General features: G+C 41.3%; 1 protein-coding gene across 3 annotated transcripts; it reads left to right on the forward strand.

Moving 5' to 3' along the window:
- Positions 1-290: 290 nt before the first annotated feature.
- On the forward strand, positions 291-11,031 carry LOC100380569 (inositol(myo)-1(or 4)-monophosphatase 1). 3 transcript variants are annotated; one of them, XM_045701897.1, is made up of 10 exons: positions 291-362; positions 774-848; positions 4,321-4,366; positions 6,635-6,768; positions 7,113-7,217; positions 7,504-7,549; positions 7,679-7,787; positions 8,195-8,303; positions 8,553-8,704; positions 8,947-9,902. In XM_045701897.1, exons 4-10 carry the CDS (start codon positions 6,635-6,637, stop codon positions 9,063-9,065), a joined length of 774 nt encoding a protein of 257 aa, XP_045557853.1. In that variant the 5' UTR covers positions 291-362; positions 774-848; positions 4,321-4,366; the 3' UTR covers positions 9,066-9,902. The 3 variants fall into 3 exon arrangements, with proteins under 3 accessions (XP_045557853.1, NP_001167325.1, XP_045557852.1); NM_001173854.1 differs by lacking the exon at positions 4,321-4,366 and having other exon boundaries at positions 320-362; positions 8,947-11,031; XM_045701896.1 differs by lacking the exons at positions 291-362; positions 774-848; positions 4,321-4,366 and adding an exon at positions 2,469-2,684.
- The last annotated feature ends 7,224 nt before the right edge of the window (positions 11,032-18,255 follow it).

The raw sequence follows: 18,255 nt of genomic DNA on the forward strand, positions 1-18,255 counted from the left end.
TCTGCCCCCTATTTGGTTAGTAGAGACCCTACTCAGTATTTCCCATCCCACTTAGCTGATACAGGTAGTAAAGTTTTTTTCTCGACATCCCAATATTCTCAACATACCAGTGTCAACATTGTATTTTTTTAAACATATGTTTAAATCCGTTTTCATAAATTACTAATTGCCTTTCTTGATGCCAAAATAAAAGCGGCCAATAATAAAATGTCAATATCCTTTTAATCAGCTAATGATATTACAACGGAATTCAAATGCGGGCTTTTATTCTGAAGGTTTTGTCATTGCAATAGGAAAATGATGTCATAATTTGTGCCGCTGGCAGAATAGTAGTGCAGAGGATAGAAAAGGGAAACAATACAGTAAGTTTCGGTTTTCAAAAACGGTCTTTGCTGGCAAATCGATTATTGTTACAATTTATAGGGCGGTTATCTGGTCACTAGCTAGCTGTTGTGTATCCTTGCTGATTTTTCTAGTGATCAATGCCGGGAAGACCTCATAGCCTGTCAGCTGGCTAGCTAACGTTAGCTTGGTTATGTGTAACATTTTCGACGTTGATTATTTATTTTTCTATTTAGCTAGAATAATTTGTTAACCTCTTGCAAATTATTCTCCAATGCTGGGTTTCCGAAAAGCATCGTAGTACTAATATAATCTTTTGTCCATTTAGTTTCAATGGAATTAATATGATTTTAGTGCTACTATGCTTTTGGGAAATCCAGCTCCGGTTTTAATATAATTCTCCTATTGGGTGTTGTTACTTGTTTGTTTAGGTTGTCGTCATCATGGCAGACCCTTGGAAAGAGTGCATGGACCACTGCCTTGAGGTGACCAAAGAGGCTGGGAAGGTGAGAAAACAACATTATACCCTACTAGCTAGGTTACAGTGAATCATTTTACATTATGTCAGGGATCATCAACTAGATTCAGCCGCGGGACGATTTTTTTCTTGAGCGGATAGTCAGGGGGCCGGAACATAATTACAAATTTGTAGACTGCAAATTGACCGCAAGATACCGAAACAGATAGAATATTATACTAAATAATAATAATTTCAAAACTCGCTTACATTTGTACACGATCACATAAAGTGCTTTCAGAAAGTATTCATACCCCTTGACTTATTCCACATGTTGTTGTGTTACAGCCTGAATTTAAAATGGATTAAATATACATTTTTAATCACCCATCTACACACAATACAATAGTGAAAACATATTTTTTGAAATTTTTGCAAATGTATTGAATATGAAATACAGAAATAACTCATTTACATAAGTATTCAGACCACTGAGTCAATACTTTGTAGAAGCACTTTTGGCAATGATTACAACTGAGTCTTTATGGGTAAATCTCTAAGCTTTCCACACCTGGATTGTGCAATATTTACCCATTTAGTTTTTTTCAAAATTCTTCAAGCTCTGTAAAATTGGTTGTTGATCATTGCTACACAACCATTTGCAGGTCTTCCCATAGATGTTCAAGTAGTTTCAATGTGTTTTTTAGTTATGTGTTTTTGTTGGATTAGGCCTCAAACATAACACTTTGTACATTTTGTACAGTATTACTTGTGTGCCTTGTTGCAAACAGGATGCATGTTTTGGAATATTTGTATTCTGTACAGGCTTCCTTCTTTTCACTCTGTCAATTAGGTTAGTATTGTGGAGTAACTACAATGTTGTTGATCCATCCTCCGTTTCCTCCTATCACAGACATTAAAGTCACCATTGGCCTAATGGTGAAATCCCTGTGTGGTTTCCTTCTTCTCCGGCAACTGAGTTAAGAAGGACACCCGTATCTTTGTAGTGACTGGGTGTATTGATACAACATCCAAAGTCGAATTAATAACTTCACCATGCTCAAAGGGATATTCAATGTCTGCATTATTTGTACACATCTACCAGTAGGTGCCCTACTTTGCAAGGCAATGGAAAATCTCCCTGGTCTTTGTGGTTGAATCTGTGTTTGAAATTCACTTGTCGACTGAGGGGCCTTGCAGATAATTGTATATGTCGGGTAAAGAGACGAGGTAGTCATTCAAAAATCATGTTAAACACGATTATTGCACACAGTGACTCCATACACGTCTTTACTCCTGAACTTATTTAGGCTTGCTGTAAAGCGGTTGAATACTTATTGACTCAAGACTTTTCAGCTTTTCATTTTTAATTAATTTGTAAATATTTCAAAAAATATAATTTCACTATGACATTATGGGGTATTATGTGAAGGCCAGTGACCAAAGAAAATCTATATTTAATCCATTTTAAATTCAGACTGTAACACAACAAAATGTGAAAAAGTCAAGGGGTGTGAATATTTTCTGAAGGCACTATCGCTCTATTATGCATGGGAATACTTTGGAACAGATGTCCTAAATTAAAATCACTTGGAGCTGATTTGCTGGTTTTTACAGTCTTTATGTACAAGAATTTCAATGTTCTTTATTTTTTATTTTTTTGCCTAGAAAACTTGGGGGGCCAAATAAAATCACCCGCGGACCAAATTCAGCCCGTGGGCCGCCAGTTGGGAACCTGCCTTATGGTCAATCACTGCCTTGTAGTCTATCATAGTGGGCTATCATACTCTCATCAGGGTGCTGTGCTTATATAAACCATTATAATGAAAATGAAACAGTGATCTGTCATCGCCCAAGTGGGTGCTACAAATTGGTGGTGGAAGAGGTGAGCACCGACTCTACTGTATGTATAGTTGAAGTCGGAAGTTTACATACACCTTAGCCAAATACATTTAAACTCAGTTTTTCACAATTCCTGACATTTAATCCTACAAAAAATACCCTGTCTTAGGTCAGTTAGGATCACCACTTTATTATAAGAATGTGAAATGTCAGAATAATAGTAGAGAGAATGACTTATTTCAGCTTTTATTTCTTCACATTCCCAGTGGGTCAGACGTTTACATACACTCAATTAGTATTTGGTAGCATTGCCTTTAAATTGTTTGACTTGGGTCAAACGTTTCAGGTAGCCTTCCACAAGCTTCCCACAATAAGTTGGGTGAATTTTGGCCCATTCCTTCTGACAGAGCTGGTGTCAGGTTTGTAGGCCTCCTTGCTCGCACACAGTTTTTCAGTTCTGCCCACACATTTTCTATAGGATTGAGGTCAGGGGTTTGTGATGGCCACTCCAATACCTTGACTTTGTTGTCCTTAAGCCATTTTGCCACAACTTTGGAAGTATGCTTGGGGTCATTGTCCATTTGGAAGACCCATTTGCGACCAAGCTTTAACTTCCTGACTGATGTCTATTTTGTGAAGTGCACCAGTCCCTCCTGCAGCAAAGCACCCCCACAACATGATGCTGCCACCCCCATGCTCCACAGTTGGGATGGTGTTCTTCGGCTTGCAAGCCTCCCCCTTTTTCCTCCAAACATAACAATGGTCATTATGGCCAAACAGTTCTATTTTTGTTTCATCAGACCAGAGGACATTTCTCCAAAAAGTACGATCTTTGTCCCCATGTGCAGTTGCAAACCGTAGTCTGGCCTTTTTATGGCGGTTTTGGAGCAGTGGCTTCTTCCTTGCTGAGCGGCCTGTCAGGTTATGTCGATATAGGACTCGTTTTACTGTGGATATAGATACCTTTGTACCTGTTTCCTCCAGCATCTTCACAAGGTCCTTTGCTGTTGTTCTGGGATTGATTTGTACTTTTTTTTGTACCAAAGTAAGTTCATCTCTAGGAGACAGAATGCGTCTCCTCTTGATCGGTATGACGGCTGCGTGGTCCCATGGTGTTTTTACTTGCGTACTATTGTTTGTACAGATGAACTTGGTACCTTCAGGCGTTTGGAAATTGCTCCCAAGGATGAACCAGACATGTGGAGGTCTACAATTTTTTTCTGAGGTCTTGGCTGATTTCTTTTGATTTTCCCATGATGTCAAGCAAAGAGGCACTGAGTTTGAAGGTAGGCCTTGAAATGCATCCACAGGTACACCTCCAATTGACTCAAATGATGTCAATTAGCATATCAGAAGCTTCTAAAGCCATGACATCATTTTCCAAGCTGTTTAAAGGCACAGTCACCTTAATGTATGTAAACGTCTGACCCACTGGAATTGTGATACAGTGAATTATAAGTGAAATAATCTGTCTGTAACCAATTGTTGGAAAGATTACTTGTTTCATGCACGAAGTAGATGTCCTAACTGACTTGCCAAAACTATAGTTTGTTAACAAGACATTTGTGGAGTGGTTGAAAAACGAGTTGTAATGACTCCAACCTAAGTGTATGTAAACTTCTGACTTCAACTGCAGGTGGAACAACGTTATATAAATCCAATCTGTTTTTTTCACGCAGACTGGGATATGTTCCGGGTAGCCTCAGAGAATAATATGTGTATCCGGTGAGTGAGTTTATCAGGAAGTGTATAGGAGATGTTATACCCACTGTGACTATTAATACCTACCCTAACCAGAAACAGTGGATACATGGCGGCATTCGCGCAAAACTGAAAGCGCGAACCATCGCATTTGTAGCTCAGTTGGTAGAGCATGATGTTTGCAACGCCAGGGTTGTGGGTTCGTTTCCCACAGGGGGCCAGTACGTAAAGAAAAAAAATGTATGAAATGAAAATGAAATGAAATATATGCATTCACTACTGTAAGTTGCTCTGGATAAGAGCGTCTGCTAAATGACTAAAATGTAAATGTAAATGTATTTAACCATGGAAAGGGGACTGGGAATATGGCCGAATACAAACAGTGTAGTTATTCACTCGGCAAGGCAATCAAACAAGCAACATGTCAGTATAGAGACAAAGTGGTATCGCAATTCAACAACGTATGTGGCAGGGTCTACAGACAATCACAGACTACAAAAGGAAAACCAGCCACGTCATGGATACCAATGTCTTGCTTCCAGACAAACTAAACACCTTCTTTGCCCGCTTTAAGGATAATACAGTGCCACCGATGCGGCCCGCTCCCAAGGACTATGCGCTCTCCGCCGTGGCCGACGTAAGACATTTAAACGTGTTAACCCTCATAAGGCTACCGGCACTGACGGCATCCCTAGCCGCGTCCTCAGAACATGCACAGACCTGCTGGCTGGTGTGTTTACGGACATATTCAATGTCTCCCTATCCCAGTCTGCTGTCTCCACATCCTTCAAGATGGCCACCATTGTTCCTGTACTCAAGAATGCAAAGGTAACTGAACTAAATGACTATCGCCTCGTTGCAGTCACTTCTGTCATCATGAAGTGCTTTGAGAGACTAGTCAAGGATCATATCAACTCCACCTTACCTGTCACCCTAGACCCACTTCAATTTGCTTACCACCCCAATAGGCCACAGACAATGCAATCGCCATCACACTGCACACTGCCCTATTCCATTTGGACAAGAGGAATACCTATGTAAGAATGCTGTTCATTGACTATAGCTCAGAATTCAACACCATAGTACCCTCCAAGCTCATCATTAAGCTTGAGGCCCTGGGTCTCAACCCTGTCTTGTGCAATTGGGTCCTGGACTTCCTAACGGGCTGCCCCCAGGTGGTGAAGGTAGGAAACATCATCGCCACTTCGCTGATCCTCAACACTGGGGCCCCACTTGGGTGCGTGCTCAGCCCCCTCCGGTACTCCCTGTTCATCCATGACTGCATGGCTATGCACGCCTCCATCTCAAGCAACAAGTCTGTAGACACACAACAGTAGTAGGCTTGATTACCAACAACCACAAGACAGCCTACAGGGAGGAGATGAGGGCACTCGGAGTGTGGTGTCAGGAAAACAATCTCTCACTCAACATCAACAAAACAAAGGAGATGAACGTGGACTTTAGGAAACAGCAAAGGGAGCACCCCCCTATCCACGAAGGGACAGTAGTGGAGAAGGTGGAAAGTTTTTAAAGTTCCTCGGCGTACACATCACAGACAAAATGAAATGGTCCACATACACAGACAGTGTGGGGAAGAAGGCGCAACAGTGCCTCTTCAACCTTAGGAGGCTGAAGAAATGTGGCTTGTCACCACAACTACCTGCCCTCCAGGACACCTACAGCACCCGATGTCACAGTTAGGCCAAAAAGATCATCAAGGACACCAACCACCCGAGCAACCGCCTGTTCACCTCGCTACCATCCAGAAGGCGAGGTCAGTACAGGTGCATCAAAGCTGGGACAGAAAGACAGAAAGCCATCAGACTGTTAAACAGCCATCACTAAGACAGAGGCTGCTGCCTACATACAGACTTGAAATCATTGGCCACTTTAATAAATGGAACACTAGTCACTTTAATAATGCCACTTTAATAATGTTTATATATCTTGCATTACTCATTTCGTATGTATATACTTTATTTTACATCATATATTGCATCTTGCCTATGCCGCTCTGTCATATATTTATGTATTCTTATTCCATTCCTTTACTTAGATTTGTGTGTATTAGGTAGTTGTTGTGGAATTGTTAGATTACTTGTTAGATATTGCTGCACTGTCGGAACTAGAAACACAAGCATTTCGCTACACTCGCAGTAACATCTGCTAACCATGTGTATGTTACCAATAAGATTTGATTCAAACAATTATTGTTATTATTATCCTCCCTATTTAATCCCTCATGAAACTAGCTGGCTGACATTCTCTCTCTTTCTCATCTCTCTCTGTCAGATGATCCGAGAAGCGTTGCAGAATGACATCTCCATCATGCAGAAGAGCTCTCCTGTGGACCTGGTCACTGAGACCGACCAGAAGGTGGAGCAGCTCATCATCTCCTCCATCAAGGAGAAGTTCCCCACACACAGGTACAGTAGCTCACTGCAGGGCTTTAAAGCCTGAACCACCACTCACCATCATTTGCTGCTTTCGAGAGTCTATTTCTTTACATTGTTCCCAGCAGACATGGGTCAAATGCATAACTAAAATGCTTGAAATTGATTTAGCTTGCGTGGTATAATGGAACCCAATTCATTAGTCCCAAAAGTGCACATTTTGCCCACCTTGCACGCAGGTCAAGCTAAATCAAGTACACCTCAATTATTTGCATTTGATCCAGGTCTGGTTCCTAAGTGCCTGAAAGGTGTCGTACTGTGCTTCTGTCTCTGATATTCATTATCCACCATCTTCTCTTGAATTCTTCTTTCACCAGTTTTATAGGTGAAGAGTCTGTAGCGGCGGGAGCAACCAGCAAACTAACTGATAATCCCACCTGGATCATCGACCCCATTGATGGGACCACCAACTTTGTCCACAGGTGCTGCACAATGTTACAGTTCTGTATTGCAAACATGCCCCATTATATTGCCTAACATATGATGAAAGCATCTAATGTCCTCATAACCAAAGAAGCTATAGCCCCCTACATCAATAGTCTTTTTTTTTGGCATAGGTAGCTTCATATTAAAATTGCTATTTTTAACCAGATTTTTTCCTGGAGTGACCTCAAGGGTTTTAATAGAAATTGATTTTTATGTGCTTAGTTCCTCTAGGAGTTCACTTATTTAATACCTTAACACATTTTCTCTTTTCTTTTACCTCAGATTCCCCTTTGTCTCTATGTCGATTGGTTTTGCTGTGAAGAAAGAGGTAAAGGTTGTCTGTGTTTGGCAACGTCATGAGATTTATAAGACAGTAATAACTGAGTAGCAGGAACTCAGCAGGTTTTGACTTTGCATTTTAAGTCAACCTTCTCTCTATGCTATGTCTTTGACTCAGATAGAGTTTGGCATTGTCTACAGCTGCCAAGAGGGCAAGATGTACACAGCACGGAAGGGGAAAGGGTCATTCTGTAATGGAGAACCCATCAAAGTGTCTGGGCAGGAAGGTATGTTGTACAGCCTTGTCTGTCTGGCTGAGCCAATTGAGATAATATCAACTAGGTAGAGTCATTCACCAAGCACCAAACATCAGGGCTGGTATTCATAAAGCATTCTAGAGTAGGAGTGCTGATCTAAGGTCTGGTCCCCCCGTCCATGTAATCTTCGTTATTATGATCTAAAAGGTCAGTTAAACTGATCCTACATCATCATTTCTCTTAATTTGAGCGTTGTGCCTTCAAAATGGTCTGTCATATCAGCTATTAGGAATCAATTGATCATGATAACACTAGGAAGATATACAGATTAATTGTATCTCATTTTATTGTATGAGAATTAGCTTGGTTAGCGTTATGCTAGTTTGTTGTGTAATGGATTCAATGAGTAGTCATAACTCATGACACTCTCTGTGTAGACATCACCAAGTCCTTGGTCCTGACAGAGATGGGCTTTAAGAAAGATCCAGAGCACTTCAAAACCATGATGGGCAACATCGAGACAATCCTCACCATCCCTGTACACGGGTAAACATTACTTCCCACACTCTCTGTTTAAACATCTCAATATTGTGAGCTTGTAATGCATCAAACATTAATAAGGCCACAGAAAGAGAGATGTTTTAATATAATAATATATACCATTTAGCAGACGTTTTTATCCAACGCGACTTACAGTAGTGCAAGTGCCATGCTCTACCCATTGAGCCACACGTGATGATATTTGACAGTGGTTTAGATATGTATGTGGCAAACAAGCAAATGTTGCTCCCGTAGCATCCGCTCGCCGGGCAGTGCGGCAGTCAACATGTGCCTGGTGGCGTGCGGAGCGGCTGATGCCTACTACCACATGGGCATCCACTGCTGGGACATGGCTGGAGGAGCTGCCATCATTAGAGAGGCTGGGGGTGTCATCATGGACATCTCAGGTGATTCACTGTGCACTGCAGCGATGCTACCTACTGTACATAGTTGTAACCAGGATGTGGCGGGCTTCTGAAGAAGTGGTGTGGATTGTAGATGTTACATGATCACGGCCTCCAAGTCATGAGTAAATTCTTTTATTGATCTTATTATTTATATTTTCACCATCTTAAAGTTCTCAATGAGGTTAAAATGAGTACTGGGCACTTGCTATAACATGGATCTATTCTATTGTTGTCCTACCCAGGAGGCCCATTTGACCTGATGTCCAGGAGGCTGATCATTGCCAGCAGCAGAACCATCGCAGAGCGCATCTCCCAGGTGATAAAAGCATTCCCCGTAGGAAGGGACGACATCGAGGGATAGAGTACCATCACACACACACACATGCACGCACAGAGGGACTGACAGATGGCTGCAGGTGCATGCACACCCAGCAGGAAGTCCCCAGCAGAACACACATACACACGTTTAGATGAGTCAGGTCAAGATCCTCTCTGCGCCTTAATTGTTAAACTGGTGGTATTAACCTTTCTCTGAATGCACCTCAGTGGATTTGCGAAAACATATCAATGAAGACCAACTTTATTCATTTAATTGACTGTTTGCCCCTCAAGGGCTTTGACTTGCATCTCATTTTTGGGGGGCATTTAAGTGAGAACAGGATTAGGAAATGTGGTCATTGTAGACCGACATTTTCTGTCTCAATCATACACCACATGGCCAAAGGTATGTGGACACACCTTCAAATTTGTGGATTTGTTTATTTTAGCAACACTCATTGCTGACAAGTGTTTAAAATCAAGCACACAGCCATGCAATCTCCATAGACAAACATTGGCAGTAAAATGGCCTTACTGAAGAGCTCAGTGACTTTCAACGTGGCACTGTCATAGGATGCTATCTTTCCAATAAGTTAGTTTGTCAGATTTCTACTCTACTAGAGCTGCCCCGGTCAACTGTAGTTGGAAACGTCTAGGAGCAACAACGGCTCAGCCGCGAAGTGGTAGGCCACACAAGCTCACAGAACAGGACCGCTGGGTGCTGAAGCGCATAGCGCGTTCAAATCATCTGTCTTCAGTTGCAACACTCACTACCGAGTTCCAAACTGCCTCTGGAAGCAACTTCAGCACAAGAACTGTTCGTCAGGGGAGCTTCATGAAATGGGTTTTCATGGCAGAGCAGCCGCAACACCAGCCTCAGATCACCATGCGCAATGCCAAGCGTCGGCTAGAGTGGTGTAAAGCTCGCCGCCATTGGACTATGGAGTAGTGGAAATGTGTTCTCTGGAGTGATGAATCACGCTTCACCATCTGTCAATCCGATGGGCGAATCTGGGTTTGGCGGATGCCAGGAGAACGCTACCTGCCCCAATGCCTTATGCCAACTGTAAAGTTTGGTGGAAGAGGAATAATGGTCTGTGTCTGTTTTTCATGGTTCGGGCTAGGCCCCTTAGTTCCAGTGAATGGAAATCTTAACGCTTCCTGTTTCAGCATGACAATGCCCCCGTGCACAAAGCGGGGTCCATACAGAAATGGTTTGTCGAGATGAGTGTGGACAAACTTGACTGGCCTGCACAGAGCCCTGACATCAACCCCATTGGAAACCTTTGGGATGAATTGGAACGCAGACTGCGAATCCGGCCTAATCGCCCAACATCAGTGCATGACCTAACTAATGCTCTTGTAGCTGAATGGAAGCCACTCCCTGCTGCAATGTTCCAACATCTAGTGGAAAGCCTTCCCAGCTGAGTGGAGGCTGTTATAGCATTAAAGGGGGAACAACTCCATGTTAATGGCCATGATTTTGGAATTAAATGTTCAACGAGCAGGTTCTCCACATACTTTTGGTCATGTAGTGTAAGTTGCATATTTTAAATAACTTTATTATAACTTGAACAAATAACACGAACCTCAGCAGTATATAGCTTCCTTGACTGATTTAGAATATTGAGTTACAAAGACATCCATTGACTTTCCACAAAATATATAGGGAAATCTGTATTTATTTAGATCTGAATTGTAATTAATTATTTTCCTACTCTACTACAGTGCTAAATACTTTATATGTTATGTACTGTGAGGTATATTTATTTATTGCAGGTATTGGTATAAAATGTTAATGCTTTCACAATAACTTGTTACCCACATTTATTATTTTACAAACCTCTCATATTTTGAGTGACCATACATTGAAGCCTCACTCCAAGAGAACATACCATGTTGGGTAGCTACCTGACGTTAGCTTATAAGCCATAAAGAGTATTGCAGATATCTTACTATGAGTGTAGCTTTGTATGATTTAGTGACTAAATAAAGACATGTTTTGAGAAGTGATGTTCTGTAATGTTTTCTTAGGATGTATGAAGAGGGAAGTAAAAAAAAATAGCAAAGTCATTTCTATACTAATAATGATATTGCCACACATTTCTTTATGAATAACTGATGGGTATAGTGTTTTGTATTTTGTTCCTTATGTAGTCGCTGTTGTCTGTGCTAACAGCGAGGTGGAAAAAAGAACTCACAAGAGATGAGAATATATAGCAATAGTTAGTTATCACAGGGGAAGGCTAAGAATCACGTTGTCTGCCTGAACTGTCGCCTGATAAAACCAATTTGTTTTACAGCCAACCTGAGGATAGAAGGTCTTGATAATAAGCTCTTTGAAGTAGGTTTACATTTAATTATTTTGGAATGTTTTATCAAGGGTCAATACATTATTTTATAAAGAACATACATTCACACCAACTGTTAGTGATGTCAATCTTCTTTGTGCACAGCAAACAGGAGAGATGGGCATGTGTGTTTTGACATGCATGCAGTTGAGTTATGCAAGGTGTGGCAACGCTGTGTGTCTGAACCAGTCTAAACATGGGCCCTACTAAATGTCCTCTTGAAATAAGTACAAAACCCAGCAGCGTTGCACCTACTACCATACCCCGGTCAAAGGCACTTAAATATTTTGTTTATTCACCCTCTGAATGGCACACATACAAAATCCATGTCTCAATTGTCTCAAAGGTTAAAGAAGGCTTTTTAAGCCGTCTCCTCCCTTTCATCTACATTGATTGAAGTGGATTTAACAAGTGACATCAATAAGGGATCACCTGGATTCACCTCGTCAGTCTGTCATGGAAAGAGCAGGTGTTCTTAATGTTTCTATACTCAGTGTATATGTATTATCATAGTAATACATACCATAATTGTAAAGTGTTGTAGATTGCTTATTTACTTTAAAGGGGCAATATGCAGTTCAGCCTTCCACCTTTTTTTGTTTTCAAAAGTTAATATTTTGGGTTCTGTTGGGGTTAGACAGTTTAACTAATTTCATGGGGCATTTGTAAGTTATATTATTAAAGAATCGTTGGCTATAATTAATTTAAAAGTCCAAAAATTAATGTATCAATGGCAGAGTTCCCCTTTAATGGTGGATTCATGTCATTGTTTCGTCACAACTCGTGTGACAACCAGCACAGATCGTTTTGCATTCATGAAGATTGTTTATCACACGGTTGCAATTAGATATTGAAAGAATAGAGTCTTTACTTAGTTGTTTAAGCTTCTTCTTGTTTGTGTTTTGGGCATTCCAGGATAAATGAGTCAATATTGTGTGTACTCCTCATGGAATGACTACTAATTTTCATATAATAGAGCCTAATGCTCTGGAATTGGTGGAACTATTGTGTAATAAATGGTACCACAGTTTTGTGCTATAGGGGCCATCTGTGATGTCTCAGATGGCCTCTATAGCTGAGGAGTGGCATGATTTAAAGGTAGTTTTCCTCTTTAGTCTCATGGGTCCATTTAGGTCAAAGGGGGCAGGAATGAAAGACTGCTTGCATGGCTTTTTGGCATTAGATTATGGGATTTCTGATCATTATTTCCCATTCACTTCTGGAGTGGTTGCACTGTATCTCTCTTGTAGAAACAGGCCACGAGAATGCAATGACACAATCCATCTGCTTCACAGTTATTGGGTTTGATCATTCCTGTTCCTGCTCAAACAATTACAATAGCGCCGCACATTGAGAATGATGGAGAGGCTTTGTTTTTTATTGGCACCATTGATTTTCTTTGCATGCATTGATGTTCACACAAAAGACAATACTGTAAATGTCCTACATTGTAACTGGCACAAAGTGAGGAAGCAGGAAACATCCTAGGACCAAACTCATACAAATCCCACGGTTTACACAGAAAACAGCTAGCATAATGGTACAAATAATACATAAACCTGTGTGGACCACAGTTGGGTCTGATTCCATTTCAAGTCAGTTGAACTGAACATGGAATTCCCCATGTAATGTACACTGCTCAAAAAAATAAAGGGAACACTTAAACAACACAATGTAACTCCAAGTCAATCACACTTCTGTAAAATCAAACTGTCCACTTAGGAAGCAACACTGATTGACAATAAATGTCACATGCTGTTGTGCAAATGGAATAGAAAACAGGTGGAAATTATAGGCAATTAGCAAGACACCCCCAATAAAGGAGTGGTTCTGCAGGTGGTGACCACAGACCACTTCTAAGTTCCTATGCTTCCTGGCTGATGTTTTGGTCACTTTTGAATGCTGGCGGTGCTTTCACTCTAGTGGTAGCATGAGACGGAGTCTACAACCCACACAAGTGGCTCAATTAGTGCAGCTCATCCAGGATGGCACATCAATGCGAGCTGTGGCAAGAAGGTTTGCTGTGTCTCAGCGTAGTGTCCAGAGCATTGAGGCGCTACCAGGAGACAGGCCAGTACATCAGGAGACGTGGAGGAGGCCGTAGGAGGGCAACAACCCAGCAGCAGGACCGCTACCTCCGCCTTTGTGCAAGGAGGAGCAGGAGGAGCACTGCCAGAGCCCTGCAAAATGACCTCCAGCAGGCCACAAACGATCAGAAACAGACTCCATGAGGGCGGAATGAGGGCCCGACGTCCATAGGTGGGGGTTGTGCTTACAGCCCAACACCGTGCAGGACGTTTGGCATTTGCCAGAGAACACCAAGATTGGCAAATTCACCACTGGCGCCCTGTGCTCTTCACAGATGAAAGCAGGTTCACACTGAGCACATGTGACAGACGTGACAGATTCTGGAGACGCCGTGGAGAATGTTCTGCTGCCTGCAACATCCTCCAGCATGACCGGTTTGGCGGTGGGTCAGTCATGGTGTGGGGTGGCATTTCTTTGGGAGGCCGCACAGCCCTCCATGTGCTCGCCAGAGGTAGCCTGACTGCCATTAAGTACCGAGATGAGATCCTCAGACCCCTTGTGAGACCATATGCTGGTGCGGTTGGCCCTGGGTTCCTCCTAATGCAAGACAATGCTAGACCTCATGTGGCTGGAGTGTGTCAGCAGTTTCTGCAAGAGGAAGGCATTGATGCTATGGACTGGCCCGCCCGTTCCCCAGACCTGAATCCAATTGAGCACATCTGGGACATCATGTCTCGCTCCATCCACCAACGCCACGTTGCACCACAGACTGTCCAGGAGTTGGCGGATGCTTTAGTCCAGGTCTGGGAGGAGATCCCTCAGGAGACCATCCGCCACCTCATCAGGAGCATGCCCAGGCGTTGTAGGGAGGTCATACAGGCACGTGGAGGCCACACACACTACTGAGCCTCATTTTGACTTGTTTTAAGGACATTACATCAAAGTTGGATCAGCCTGTAGTGTGGTTTTCCACTTTCATTTTGAGTGTGACTCCAAATCCAGACCTCCATGGGTTGATAAATTGGATTTCCATTGATTATTTTTGTGTGATTTTGTTGTCAGCACATTCAACTATGTAAAGAAAAAAGTATTTAATAAGATTATTTCATTCATTCAGATCTAGGATGTGTTATTTTAGTGTTCCCTTTATTTTTTTGAGCAGTTGATAATGCATTATAATATGATGTAAGTTCCAACTGGGTTTAATAACATGCATGTTGCATTTAGAATGGAGACTAGTTTTAACATGCCATCGTACCAGAGCAGTACCATCGTAACAGAGCTCTTGAAAAGACAGTTTACATGTCTGGGTGTGTCGATGACATATGCGTCCAAGTCTAGATGGTCGTAGATGCTCCTGACATGGTTTCCAATGCATTATAACTGCATCATAATACATTATACCTGGATGCTTTAAGTATAGTATAGTAAAGTATTACCTAATTTTCCATACCACCAATACCCTTTTCAGTAGCTTACTCACATTACACATTACTCATTACATGTTGTTGCAAGTCTCCTTTTTACGAGAGTTGTTTTTTCAGATTGGTAACCATCATGTGTTGCCTATGAGGAAATGTGTGTTGGACGGTTCTGGTACTTTTCCTGTGCATAGTCTCATGCTAGCTACTTAATATCTCCTCTTCGAGTATGCACACCTTTATTTGAGGATAACAGCATCCAGTGACTACCTATTGAGGACCCTGCTCAACTTTTCTCAGGTAAGTTTTTGTCCAATATCTTCAGGAATGAATTACAGCTGCTAACATAAGGATGTGCATATGTTGCTGAAATAGGTTTTGCTAAATAATGTGTATATTAGCATAGTGCTAAAGCCTTCATGGGAAGAAGGTGATTATCTTCAATGTTGGGGAAAGTGGACTTAAAATGTGAAAAAAAATGCACTTGTAGAACATTGATCAAGGGCTGCTCAATGTGCCAACAAAATGTGGGTAAAGATTTGACTGCAAGTATATATTTTTTTGTAATTTTTCTAGAACATAATTGTGCATGATAACATACTAGCTACTGAGGAGTCATTTCAGCAAGCCATGACACCCACCATCAGAATGTTCTGAAATTATCTCTGTAGTTAGAAACAGGTAAGATTGACATTACTGAAATATTATTTTGTTGAAATAAAATGTTATCTTGGAGAAATTAAGCTTATTAATTGCACCCAAATTGGCCATTTTAATTGATAGGATTCCGATAATATTCAATAAATATTGTACCCCACATCCGATTTATTTATTTATTTAACTCGGCTAGTCAGTTAAAGAACAAATTCTTATTTACATTAACTGCCTACCCCGGCCGACACTGGGCCAATTGTGCGCCGCCCTATGGGACTCCCAATTACGGCCAGATGTGATGCAGCCTGGATTCGAACCAGGGACTGCAGTGACACCTCTTGCACTGAGATGCAGTGCCTTACTGCTGCACCACTCGGGAGTCTTCCAACCAATGAGTCAGAAATGAGAAAAAATGTTTTATTCAAAAGCCTACGTACTACGTAATCTATTCCCTGTGAATCTGGTGATGTATTTTTTTCCCTCTTTCAGAGAAATTTGTATTTGAAGTCACTTGCATTATTTACCAAAAGTAGTCTGAAAGCACCAGGTTTTGCCCACTAGATTACACTGTTCCTGCTATACCACCACATACTCTATACCACTATACTCTACAACCTACTTCTGTTTCCGGTGCCATGTAATTGAAACATGTACAGTCGTGGCCAAAAGTTTTGAGAATGACACAAATATTAATTTTCACAAATTCTGCTGCCTCAGTTTGTATGATGGCAATTTGCATATACTACAGAATGTCATATCCAGGAACAGTTTGGTGATGAACAATGCCTTTTCCAGCATGATGGAGCACCTTGCCATAAGGTAAAAGTGATAACTAAGTGGCTCGGGGAACAAAACATCGATATTTTGGGTCCATGGCCAGGAAACTCCCTAGACCTTAATCCCATTGAGAACTTGTGGTCAATCCTCAAGAGGCGGGTGGACAAACAAAAACCCACAAATTCTGACAAACCCCAAGCATGCAAGAATGGGCTAACATCAGTCAGGATGTGGCCCAGAAGTTAATTGACAGCATGCGGGGGCAGATTGCAGAGGTCTTGAGAAAGAAGGGTCAACACTGCAAATATTGACTCTGCGTCAACTTCATGTAATTGTCAATAAAAGCCTTTGACACTTATGAAATGCTGGTAATTATGCTTCAGTATTCCATAGTAACATCTGACAAAAATATCTAAAGACACTGAAGCAGCAAACTTTGTGGAAATTAATATTTGTGTCATTCTCAAACTTTTGACCTCGACTGTATATTTGTTGTGGCTTTTTCTTGCAATATGACTATGAATTAACAGACTTATTTATTCACCATCACGTTAAGGTGTAAGACCTTTAACCCCCTAAAGTCCATGTCCGCGCCCCTGCAGAAAATCTAATTAGTGCATATATATATATATACTTTGTGGAAATTGATACTTCAAGGGGTCTTCAAAATCAAATAGCAAAATGATCCTTGGTATGATCTTCTTAAAACAATTCCATTTGCTTAGTACAGAGTAGCCTACATTGCTACCATGACAAAGGCCAAAACCGGTCGGAGTATCGTTGAGGACAGTGGTGTCTCTCTATCACAGGTGAAGGATCTTTTAAACAAACAAAAAGAGTTAGACAAGCTGTTGTTACTACAACAACAAGAAAATAGCTTCAAGTGTTGTGTCCAAATACTGGTGGAGTCAATTAATAAAAGAATGGAAGATCTGACCAGAGAGGTCAAGGATAGGCCTGTTGGGGTGACCGTAATTACCGCCACACAGGCAGTCATGAGTCATGACCGCAGTAAATTTCCATGTGACCGTTGAGTCACGGTAATCTCCTCTTATGCACTCTGGACATGTGTTGGCAGTAACCAACTCACTAATGACCATTAGGTCGCTAATGGCCTGGTACTAAGCACATTATTGTCCCTCTAACCCATTCGGTTGCAAGTTAAAATAGTAGAAGACACAATGTAAAAATGTGGTTGTGCATCAGCAGTTTTTCTCTTGTTATGTCAGTCACGGATAGTCAGTCAATTAGCCCTTGTCAGATAACATTTGAAAGTTAGTTTAAGGATCAGACCCTTTTTTTCAATTTCTGCCTAAAATTACATACCCAAATCTAACTTCCTGTAGCTCAGGACCTGAAGCAAAGATATGCATATTCTTGATACCATTTGAAAGGAAACACTTTGAAGGAATGTGAAAGGAATGTAGGAGAATATAACACATTAGATCTGGTAAAAGATAATACAAAGAAAAAAACAACTGTTCTTTTGTACCATCATCTTTGAAATGCAAGAGAAAGGCTACTGTATTATTCCCGTTTAGGCGCAATTTTGATTTTGGTTTATTGATACAATTTCAAGTTCAGAACTGTGCACTGTCCTCAAACAATATCATGGTATTATTTCACTGTAATAGCTACTGTAAATTGGACAATGAAATTAGATTAACAAGAATTTAAGCTTTCTGCCCATATCAGATATGTCTATGTCCTGGGACATTTTCTTGTTATTTACAACGGTTCGGACTTAGAATATGTGGACAACTACAAATACCTAGGTGTCTGGCTAGACTGTAAACTCTCTTTCCAGACTCACATTAAGCATCTCCAATCCAAAATTAAATCTAGAATCGGCTTCCTATTTCGCAACAAAGCATCCTTCACTCATGCTGCCAAACATACCCTCGAATACCTGACCATCCTACCGATCCTCGACTTCGGTGATGTCATTTACAAAATAGCCTCCACCACTGTGACCTGTACGCTCTCGTTGGCTGGCCCTCGC

This window comes from Salmo salar, chromosome ssa19, assembly GCF_905237065.1.
Source record: "Salmo salar chromosome ssa19, Ssal_v3.1, whole genome shotgun sequence".
NCBI lineage: Eukaryota > Metazoa > Chordata > Actinopteri > Salmoniformes > Salmonidae > Salmo > Salmo salar.

Bases quoted from the DNA above. Each gene is read 5' to 3' on its own strand.
- LOC100380569 (NM_001173854.1), top strand. From the start codon at position 786: ATGGCAGACCCTTGGAAAGAGTGCATGGACCACTGCCTTGAGGTGACC. The intron at 6,769-7,112 runs GTACAGTAGCTC...TTCTTTCACCAG, and splicing joins GAGAAGTTCCCCACACACAG to TTTTATAGGTGAAGAGTCTG. The intron at 7,788-8,194 runs GTATGTTGTACA...CTCTCTGTGTAG, and splicing joins CAAAGTGTCTGGGCAGGAAG to ACATCACCAAGTCCTTGGTC.